General features: G+C 59.6%; 2 protein-coding genes across 4 annotated transcripts; both read right to left on the bottom strand.

Annotated features, from left to right (window-relative positions):
* Positions 1–2,930: 2,930 nt before the first annotated feature.
* Positions 2,931–7,755, bottom strand: JOSD2 (Josephin domain containing 2). Of its 3 annotated transcripts, none has more exons than XM_032169098.2 (5): positions 7,527–7,754; positions 6,700–6,859; positions 4,484–4,609; positions 3,311–3,505; positions 2,931–3,205 (listed from the first exon to the last, which is right to left on the bottom strand). In XM_032169098.2, the coding sequence occupies exons 2-5, from the start codon at positions 6,843–6,845 to the stop codon at positions 3,106–3,108; spliced, it is 567 nt and encodes a 188-aa protein (XP_032024989.1). In that variant the 5' UTR covers positions 6,846–6,859; positions 7,527–7,754; the 3' UTR covers positions 2,931–3,105. The 3 variants fall into 3 exon arrangements, with proteins under 3 accessions (XP_032024989.1, XP_032024988.1, XP_058282017.1); XM_032169097.2 differs by having other exon boundaries at positions 6,700–6,862; positions 7,527–7,753; XM_058426034.1 differs by having other exon boundaries at positions 2,934–3,205; positions 6,700–6,862; positions 7,479–7,755.
* Positions 7,756–8,015: 260 nt separating this feature from the next.
* Positions 8,016–10,471, bottom strand: ASPDH (aspartate dehydrogenase domain containing). The gene is made up of 7 exons (XM_032169048.2): positions 10,330–10,471; positions 9,701–9,845; positions 9,356–9,440; positions 9,090–9,239; positions 8,788–9,008; positions 8,564–8,718; positions 8,016–8,185 (listed from the first exon to the last, which is right to left on the bottom strand). Exons 1-7 carry the CDS (start codon positions 10,379–10,381, stop codon positions 8,142–8,144), a joined length of 852 nt encoding a protein of 283 aa, XP_032024939.1. The 5' UTR covers positions 10,382–10,471; the 3' UTR covers positions 8,016–8,141.
* Positions 10,472–10,695: the final 224 nt, after the last annotated feature.

Raw genomic sequence — 10,695 nt, 5'->3', positions numbered from 1 at the left:
TCACCTCCTCAGATAACTCCGGCGATAGACAGCCGTAGCGTTCCAGGTCTCATCCGGGATGACTTCCAATTCTGGAGTGCCCTCCCCTGCCCCGCCAGCCTCTGCAGAGCCCTCCTCAGCCTTCCATGGCCAGCTTTGTCTCTGGGCCATTTATGTGACTTGCTTGTCCCGGGGTCCCTTCTCTGTCCTCTGGTCCCTGCAGTGCTCTGTGGGAATCCTGTAAAAGCCCCCACTGCTGGGACAGGAACTCCTGATGTCCCCTTGGGTCTCCCCACAGGGTGGGAGCTGGGAAGGTGGGCCAATTCTTCCCGTCAGCACAGGCGGCCCTCCTCCCCTGTGGGGACCCTCGTGATGACCTGGGGCCCACCAGGGGATCCAGGACACTCTCCCTGTCTCAATCCCACTCGCAGCCTCACTCCCCCTTGGCCAAGTAACACAACATATTCACAGGCTCCAGGGATTAGGACAGGGCATCTTTTAATTTTATTTATTTTAATTAATTAATTAATTAATTTTTGAGATGGAGTTTCACTCTTGTTGCTGAGGCTGGAGTTCAATGGCGCGATCTCAGTTCACTGCAACCTCTGCCTCCGGGTTTAAGCGATTCTCCTGTCTCAGCCTCCCAAGTAGCTGGGATTATAGGTACCTGCCACCATGCCCGGCTAATTTTTTTTTTTTTTTTTTTGAGACGGTGTCTCACTCTGTCACCCCGGCTGGAGTGCAGTGGTGCGATCTCGGCTCACTGCACCTCCACCTCCCAGGTTCAAGCAGTTCTCCTGCCTCAGCCTTCCAAGTAGCTGGGATTACAGGCATGTGCCACCACGGCCAGCTCATTTTTGTTAATTTTAGTAGAGATGAGGTTTTCACCATGTTGGCCAGGATGGTCTCGATCTCTTTACCTCGTGATCCACCCACCTCAGCCTCCCAAAGTGCTGGGATTATAAGTGTGAGTCACTGCACCTGGCCTAATTTTTTTTTTTTTCTTTTTTTTTTTTTTTTTTTTTTTGAGATGGAGCCTCACTCTGTCGCCCAGGCTGGAGTACAGTGGCACGATCTCCACTCATTGCAAGCTCCGCCTTCTGGATTCACGCCATTCTGCCTCAGCCTCCCCAGTAGCTGAGACTACAGGCACCTGCCACCAGCCTGGCTAATTTTTTTGTATTTTTAGTAGAGACGGGGTTTCACCGTGTTAGCCAGGATGGTCTCAATCTCCTGACCTTGTGATCCGTCTACCTCGGCCTCCCAAAGTGCTGGGATTACAGGCGTGAGCCACCGTGCCTGGCTATTATATTTATTTTTATTTATTTTTTTGAGACAGGGTCTCACTCTGTCACCCAGGGTGGAGTACAGTGATTCGATCATGGCTCACTACAGCCTCGACCTCCTGGGCTCAAGTGATCCTCCTGCTTTTGCCTCCCAAAGTGCTGGGATTACAGGCGTGAGCCACCATGCCTGGGCTATTATATTTTGACACAAAGTCTCTCTTACTCACGATCATGGCTAACTGCAGCCTTAATCTCCTGGGCTCAAGCAATCCATCTGCCTCAGCTTCCCAAGTAGCTGTGATTACAGGCACTGGCCACCACGTCCCGCTTATTTATTTATTTATGAGACAGAGTCTTCCTCTGTTGCCAAGGCTGGAGTGCAGTGGTGCAATCTCGGCTCACCAAAACCTCCACCTCCTGGGTTCAAGTGATTCTCCTGCCTCAGCCTCCCGAGTAGCTGGAATTACAGGCATGCGCCACCATGCCCGGCTAATTTTTGTAATTTTAGTAGAGAGGGGGTTTTCACCATGTTGGCCAGGCTGGTCTCGATCTCTTTACCTTGTGATCCACCCACCTCGGCCTCCCAAAGTACTGGGAATATAGACATGAGCCACTGCACCCGGCCTAATTTTTTTTTTTTTTTTGAGACGGAGTCTCACTCTGTCACCCAGGCTGGAGTGCAGTGGCACCATCTCCACTCATTGCAAGCTCTGCCTTCTGGATTCACACCATTCTCCTGCCTCAGCCTCCCCAGTAGCTGAGACTACAGGTGCCCACCACCACGCCCAGCAAATTTTTTGGTATTTTTAGTAGAGACGGGGTTTCACCGTGTTAGCCAGGTTGGTCTCAATCTCCTGACCTCAGGATCCGCCTACCTCGGCCTCCCAAAGTGCTGGGATTACAGGTGTGAGCCACCGTGCCTGGTCTATTATATTTATTTTTATTTATTTTTTTGAGACAGGGTCTCGCTCTGCCAGGGTGTGGACATCTTTGGGGCCACTGTTCTGCCCACCTACCGATCAACGGAATAGAATCGGGAGTCAAGAAGTAAACTCAGACATGGTGGCTCACACCTATAATCCCAGCACTTTGGGAAGCCGAGGCAGGCAGATTGCTTGAGGTCAGGAGTTCAAGACCAGCCTGGACAACAAAGCGAGATCCCATCTCTACAAAAAAATTTAAAAGTAGCCAGGTATGGTGGCACGCACCCGTGGTCCCAGCTACTTGGGAGGCTGAGGTGGGAGGATCGCTTGAGCCCAGGAGTTCAAGGCTACAGTGAGCTGTGATTGACCCACTGCACTCCAGCCTGGGTGACAGAGTGAGACCCTGTCTCAATCAATCAAATAAAGAAGTAAACACCTGCTTTCTCCTTAGCAGTTACCCCCGTGGAACCCAGGAGATCAAACTCTTTTGTTTGCCACTGGTCTCTCTCCAGCACCGGAGGAGCATGAGCCCCAGGGGGCACGGACTTGTGTTTTTTTCTGCTGTGTCTCTGATGAGGAAACTGAGGCCCAGCGGTGAGAAACTGGCATGAGGTGGCAGGGAACCAGGAGGCCTCCTGGACTCTCGGCCCCACCCACCAGGGTGTCTGGCCTGTCAGGTAAGTGGGAGTCACTGAGTGGAAGGGGCCCCAGAAGGGCGGGGCAGTCAGACACAGACCAGGCGGGCAGCAAATCAGCAGATTTATTGAGGCAGCAGCGGCAGTGGGGAGCAGGGGTGTGGGGAGGGGGCCGGGCCTCCCCAGGGTCCATGAAGTGCTGGCCTTTCCCAGGCACGCAGTGTGCACAGCCGGAGGGGGACGCGCAGGGACTGCGCTGTGGGCGCCGATGGTCAGCCATGGTCAGTCTGTCCGTAGCCAGCAGCCCTTCTCCTCCACCTCCTTGGTCACTACCAGCAGCACCTCACACAGGCCCTGGGCCAGCGCAGCCGCCAGGAAGGCCCTGGGTGGGAGAAATCGGGAGACTGAGGCTCGGCCAGCCTGGGCGTTCCCTCTGGGGAGTGGGGTTTCAAGCCCCTGGTCTTGGAATCACCTCTGCGGGGCTCACCTGACTCCGTCCTCATCCCCCAGGGCCTCGGGCGCCCGCAGCTTGGAGTCCAGGTTGTAGTAGACGCCGTCCACCTGGCGCAGGGCCACCCAGTGCCGCCGGCGCAGCGGCAGTGACAGCAGCCCCAGTGACACGGGCGAGGGCAGGTTCAGGATCAGCCCCAGCACCTGGGGCAGGGCCAGCTGGGACAGGGGCCTGTGTGGGCAGGGAGGGGACACTGCCATCAGGGCCTGCTCCGCCCGCCGGTGAAATGTTGCTGAGCATGTGAGGCCCAGGCTGGTGGTGGTGGGGCCTCCTGAGCCCACCCAGAGGTGTTCCTTCATCAGCCACCCTGGCTCCCGACACTCACCCGTTCACCTGCCCACTCAAACCTCCCACCCATGCGGCCACCCAACCAGACCTCCCCCCCACCCACCGTCCACCCAACTCACATCGGCCCTTCACCAACCACCACCACCCTGTCTGTCCAGCCACCCACCCACCAACTTACCCACTCCACACAGCCACCCAGGATCCATGCATGATCCACCCACCCCACTGAGCCTCCCAGCCACCAGCCAACTTCCCAACGACGATTCACACACTCACCTCCCGTCTATGCATTCACTTCCATCCCTCATACACACCCGCCCCACCTCCCCGTCAACCACCATCACCATCCAACTAGCCATCTACTGTTCACCACCCACCACCCACCCACATAACCGGCCACCACCCAGCCAGCCATTCACCCAACAGTGGACTCACCATGCCCCCAATCCTCACTCACTCTTGACCCACTTGCCATTGGTCTACCCCTCATCTACCAGCCACACACCCAGCCACTGGCCAGCCGGCCATCAAAACCTCCCATTCATGCACCCAACTCCCCAGCCTCCTGCCTGCTGCCCATTGCCCAGGAACACCCATCCCTTCACTCCCCCTTACCCAACACATCCAACCGCCTACTCAGCATTCACCCAGTAACCATCATCCACCCAGTAACCATCATCCACCCAGCATCTCAGCCCATCGACCACCTGATCTCCCCCTACCAACCCATCAGCGCCAGGCTTCCCGCATTCATGCCAACCTCCCCCAGCCACATTCCCCTCCCTGCCCCCACAACAGGCTCACACTACAGGGTGCCCTCTGTGCCCGGTCCAGCACATGCTGTGCTGCTCTGGGGCCTACCTCCTCCTGTCCCACCACACGGCGGCCAGGCCCAGCCCCTGCAGAGCGGCCATGATCACATTGACATCATAGTTGCCGGTGCCCAGGAGGCTGCGATGAGGGTTCAGCCGGGAGTCTGGGGACAACCTGGTAGTGGGGGTGGCCAGAGCTGAGTTGGGGACCCCTGGAAAGGCCTCTCCACAAAATGGGGGTCCCAGGGGCCACAAGTTGCCTCAGCCTTTGACTCTCCCCGCTTCAGACCCCACAAGTCATCCACCCCCAAGTCCTGCCTCTCCTGCCCCAACTCTGCCCTGTCCCCAAGTCCTGTCTCTGCTGCCCTGACTCTGCCCTGTCCCCAAGGCCCCAGATGGGCTCTGTCTTCTCCCGAAGCCTCCAGCCTCCCTCCAGTCCATTCCCACACGGCCCTGGCCCTCTCCTGCTCACAGCTCTCCCATGGCTCCCCAACGCCCTGGACAAAGTCCCTGTCCCTCCACCAGTCCCTTCCTCTGACCTTCAAGACCCACCTCAGATGTCACATCCTCTGAGAGGAGCCTCCTGACCTCCAGGCTGGGCCGGGGCCCTGTCTGGGCTCCCCCAGTGAACTGAGCCACCTCAACGATGACAGCTGCCCGCATCGCCCTGATTTAACACTGCTTGCTTCTCCCACGGGGTTGCCTTCACCCCTCCCCTGCTCACAGCCCATTCTGCTGCCTCATTTCCCCCAGGACAGAGTCCCACAGGGCCCTGCGTGGTCTGGCTCTGGTGGCCTCACCTCAGAGCCTCAGCACCCTCCTTCCTGGTCCCCTGTCCCCGGTGCCCACCGCCTCCCACCCCACCCCCACCAACCTTTCCTCCAGCTCTTCCCCTGCCCAGGAAGGCTCTTCCACCTGTCACCACTTGTCTCTGGGCCCTGCCTCTGAACAGCTGCACCTCTGTTCCCTATCTGGACCCTGGGCAGGCAGGGCATGGGAGGAAAAGGCTCGTGTGTGTGTGTGTGTGTGTGTTTCCCTCGCCACCCTCACCTCAGGCTGGCACTTGTGTCTGAGTCATCTCAGGGTCTCCAGCATGGCTTTGGTATGAAAGAGCTGATGGGTCCTTGTTGTGAATGACAGAGGAGATGAATAAATACCATAATAATCAGTCTGAGGGGCTGGGACTCTTAAGATGTCCGAGAGCCGGAGGAGGCTTGGAGCAAGAGGCAGGGGAAGCAGGGCCATCTCCAGGTGTAGAAAGACTCTAGGATTAAGTGGGGACTGAAGGCAGGGACAGACTGGAGGCCATGGGAAGGCTGGGCAGGAGAGGGTCAGGCCTGAGCTGAGGCCAGGGATGTGGGGACAGAGAGGAGGGAGTGAGAGATGATAAAGGAGGGATTTTTTTTTTTTTTTTTTTGAGACAGTCTTGCTCTGTTGCCCGGCTCACTGAAACCTCTGTCTCCCAGCTTCAGGCAATTCTCCCACCTCAGCCTCCAGAGGAGCTGGGACCAACAGACGTGTGCCACCATGCCCAGCTAATTTTTTTTATTTTTTATCTTTTAGTAGAGACGGGGTTTCACCCTGTTGGCCAGGCTGGTCTGGAATTCCTGACCTCAAAGTGATCCACCCGCCTCAGCCTCCCGAAGTGTTGGGATTACAGGTGTGAGCCACTGCGCCCAGCCAAGGAGTGATGTTGGACCTTGTGAATAGTGAAGAGGAATATTCCATGCTGGCAGGGAAGGAAGCCATGCCAGGCAGAAAGAAGTACCTGGAAGCCCAGAGGCCGCACAGAAGGGCGCACGGGAGTGGAGAGTCTGGTTTGAGGGGGGCCGTGAGGGCTGAAGGTGCAGAGGCAGGCTTGGCCTCCGCTATGAGGAGGGCCCTGAGTAGGGCGAGGGCGTGTTTAAGATGGACTGGAGAGCTGTGACAGGGCTCAGATAAGAGACGCCTGAAGCTGGGTGAGCCTGTAATCCCAGCTACTGGAGAGGCTGAGGTGGGAGGATCACTTAAGCTCAGGAGTTCAAGACCAGCCAAACCTTGTCTCTAAAGAAAGAAAGAACCACTGGATTGAGGCCTGGCTGGGGCTGAGGCCACAGGGACAGGCACAGGAGGCAACATCTCCCCAGAGTCCCAGCGTCTATCTTAGGCAAGTGAGCGTGGGGCAGAAGAAAGCCCCAAGGCTCAGCGCCTGCCTGGTGGCGACACCCAGGTGGGTCACTCCGCCGAAGCCCTGCTGCTCCAGGGGCTGGGGTGGGTGACAGTCACCTCTTGCAGATCTCATCGGCAGCCTCCTGGCTAAAGAGCTGCTGCTGCAGAACGTTGTTGAGGGCGTGCACGGCACACAGCTCCAGGCGCTGCCGTTCGTGGTACACAGAGGGTGGGCTCGGCTGTGCTCCCGGGGCCTGGGACATGCCGTCCTCGGCTCCTGCTGGGGGTTGGGAGGGGGAGAAGGTCCTTAGGGGCCCGGGATCTAGAGGTCCAACCTCCCAGCAGGCCTTTGGGGCACCGCCATTGATTGAGCTGGGGCTCGGGGCAGCCCAGGAGGACACTGGGACCCTGACCCCGCTCACTGGCAGTCGCCTGGCAGTACACGTTCCTCCATCCCCTATTCCTATTCCTACGAAAAAGGCTGTCTCTTCTGCTCCCCTAGCAACAGAAAACCACCCCCACCAGGTCTCTAAGTAAAAGGGTCCCTATCATGGTCACCTAGCAACAGAGGAACCCTCCTCCCCGTCCCTAGGTAACCAGGGCGCTCTGTGGTTACCTAGCAACAGAGCCCCCTCTTCACCGCACTAGGTAAAGTCTGTCCTCCGAGCACCTAGCAATAGAGAGTCCTCCTCCCCTGTCTCTAGGTGATAGGGACCCCTCTGGTCTCCTAGCAACAGAAGACTCCCCTTCCCCGGTCATGAAGCAGCGAGGCTCTCTGCTCTTGTCACCTGGCAACGGGGCCCCCTCCCCAGTCACTAAGCAACAGGAGTTCCTTTTCCTATCACCAGGAACCAGGCCCCCTCCCCGGACACCAAGGAATGGAGCCCTTCACCGACCCGCACCCCAACCACGGCGCTCGCCCTTTGCCTGGCAACGCCCCTCACCCCGCCTGCCTCTCCGCTCCACCGAGCCAGGGGCTTCCGCATCCCCTTCCTGGGCGGCGGCTCTGGGCTCCGAGTGCGGGGCGGGCAGCACCGCGCTGACTGGGCAGGCGGGACGGACTACAGCTCCCGGTGATCCCCGCGTGCCGGACTACGACTCCCGTGGGGCCCCGCGGGACTCCTGCACCACACGGAACGCCCGGGCCGCGCGGCCCTGAAGACGGCCGTCGGGCCTAGGAAATGCCGCACTACAACTTCCGTCGGGCCTCGCGGCAAGTCCCGGAAGTGCGCCTCAGAGGCCCTTCTTTCGGGTACGGCCGCGCCCACTACCGCTCAGAGATTCCAGGAAACGTAGTGGGTAGGCTCTCGCGATAGCTTCCCGGCGCCGCGCTCTCGTGGGTGCTCGCCCCCGGCGATGGCGTCATGCGCGGTGCGCAGACGCAGCGTGACGTCACACAAGGGAAACAGGGACCAGAGAAGCCAGGCGGTGCAGGGGGAGGCAGTGGTGATCTTTACTGAGTCAGAAGGGAGACCCTGGGGAAGTGGGACAGGGCAGGGGTGGGATGGTGGTGGTGAGAAGCCAGGCAGATGATCTTGTCTCGGGAAGGAGGAGGCTTCTCAGCAGAGATGGATCCCCGGCCTGGAGGGGAGCTGGCAGCAGGCTGCGGGGAGAGAGGGGAATGAGCGAGTGAGACAAAGGAGAGATAAGACAGACGCCTGGGGGAGGCAGTGGTGGGAGGAGGGGACAGGCCAGGGGGGCGGTAGAGGAAGACCCGGAGAGCGGGACAGAGCCCTGGGAGTGGACAGAGACAGAGTCCGGATCAGAGGCGGGCACAGAGACTCAGAGAGGGGACGCGGACGGAAATGGAGACATCTACAGTGCCAGGACTCAAAGTCGTGGAGAGAGGTTAAGGAAATAAAGGTCAGAAGTAAAGGTCAACAAATACAGAACCAGAACTGCAGAACTAGCGAGAGCCCGGGACCCCCAAGCTCTGCAGAACACAGGAGCCCAGGGCCGGGGGAGAGGGGCCTGGCCGCACCCAGGAGGCTCCGCCAGAAGGCCGTGACGGTGGCGGAGCCGGTGACCGCGCCTGGCTCCGCAGGGTTCTCTCTGTGGGTGTGCACAGCAAAGCTTCGGCCCGTGGGGCCCCGGGGTCCGCTCAGCTCTACATCCACCACGTGCATGTCCGTGAGGCTGAGACAAGCGGGGCAGTCAGTCTGGTGCGCCTGGACTCAGCCCAACACCCTGCTTAGCTCTGCTCACCTGAGATCAGCCACAAGCACCCCAATCACCCCATCGAAGCCCAGGCTGGGGGCAGCCAGGGCAGCTGCCGCCATGGTGTTGGAATTTCGGGGGGCAAAGGGGCAGAGCCCACGGACAGGACCTTCGTAGAGCACAGTGCAAGGCCCAGTGCTGTGGGCTGCAGCCAGGGGTCCCTCGAGCCGGAAGCCATCGGGGTGTGTGGCTATGGTGACACGAAGGCTCTGGAAGCAAGAGCCCGGGTTAGGGGGAGTGGGGTCTTTGCAGGCCTCCCCTGGTTCCTGCAGAGCCCAGCAGGCCCTCACCTGGAGGCCCCCAGCTGCATCCAATCTCCTGATGTCCTCAGTGCCCCACAGGGCCCCTCGGGCCACAAACACGGCGTGGTCCCAGTGCTGTGAGGCCTCCAAGAGCTGCCGCTCTGTGGTCTGGTCACTTAGAGCTGAGGGGGACCCCACCTGGAGTGGATGAAGGAGGGGAGGGTTGAGGTCAGGGAAGGAGATCCACTTCAGGGCGGGGTGAGACCAAGACAGAAGGGGTAGGGCTCTGCGTGAATGGTTGGGGTGGGGCTTACCAGGAGATTGGCATGGCGCAGGATTTGTGCCCCAGATTCATGGATTATTTTGGGATGGGCCACTTCCACAACCAGATCAGGGTGCCTGGGAGAGGGAAAAGAGGGCGGAGGGTCTTGGAGAGGTATTAGGCCTCTTCTCCCCAAGGTTCCCTCTGAGTCTACTGAGGGCTGCCCCTCTTCTCCCTGACTTGGGAGGCGAAATGAGATGAATGGGTTCGTCCCGTTTCACATTTGCTTGAACCAAGGCCCAGAGAGGGTCAGGGAACCCCTGAGATCACACAGTGGCTAAGACGGCGAGGACAGGAGCTTCAGGGAGCTGCACTCTCCCATGGCAATGTCACTGACCTTTCCCCAAGGGCAGCAAGGTTCCGGAGCTGCAGGGAAGGGGGCACGCTCCCTGCCATTCGTCCTGGGTCACGATTCCAGACAAAAACAAGTTCTAGGCCAAGTTCTGGTCCCTGAGCCAAGAGGCGGGAGACAAGGGACTGTCCTGGGGAGAGGGAAAGGAGAGGGTTAGAGATCCAGAGAGAGGGGGACAGAGACTCAGAGAGAGGGGAACAGAGACCCAGAGAGAGAGAGGAGGTGAGGACAGAGACTTGGGGAGACAGAGATGGAGCCGGGGGCAGAGATTCAGAGGGACAGGAGGACACAGGCTTAGAGAGAGAGGAGGTGGGGACACAGACCCAGAGAGACAGGAGGTGGGGACAGACTCAGATTGCGGGGGAGGGAGACAGAGATGGGGGCAGGGGCAGAGACGCAGTGGGGGGGGGCAGAGACGCAGTGGGGTGGACAGAGGCCCAGAGAGAAGGGAGACAGAGATGGAGAGGACAGAGACCTGGGGTGTGGGGGCGGTGGGCAGACCCAGAGACACAGCCAGGGGCAGATAGAGACAGAAAAAATTGTGGAGGGCAGAGAGTCTTGGGGGCTTTAGGAAGGGGCTTGGGGAAGGAGGCCCAGGATGGTCAGGGACTCACCCAGGCGGCCATAGCCCACCACGCCCACCCTCCACGGGCCCCTGTCGGCCATGGCCCTGAGTGCGGTGTCTGCGGCCCGGCTCCCTGGGCTGCTCGCTGCCCCCTGCACAAGTCGTGGGCAGCCGCCGCTCTTTGGACATCTGACCCTTGAGCCTCTGGGCTCAGTCTTCCCCCTTCCCCGCAGGCCCAGCGTGGGGGCGTGGCCTGCGGGAGTGGAGGCAGGAGAACCCTTCCCTGTGCTCTGTCCACTTTCCCGGGTCCAGCACAGTGAGCATGGTGACCGGGGGTTCTGGGGGCCCTGCGTGCCCCCCTTTCCCCTGCAGCACACCCTCTCTCTCCCTGCGGATGTGGCATGTTTCCTCTGCA

Source organism: Hylobates moloch, unplaced genomic scaffold (genome assembly GCF_009828535.3).
Source record: "Hylobates moloch isolate HMO894 unplaced genomic scaffold, HMol_V3 SCAFFOLD_12, whole genome shotgun sequence".
Classification (NCBI taxonomy): domain Eukaryota; kingdom Metazoa; phylum Chordata; class Mammalia; order Primates; family Hylobatidae; genus Hylobates; species Hylobates moloch.
Note: the sequence above shows the minus strand (reverse complement) of the source record. Positions and strands in the feature narration are given on the sequence as shown.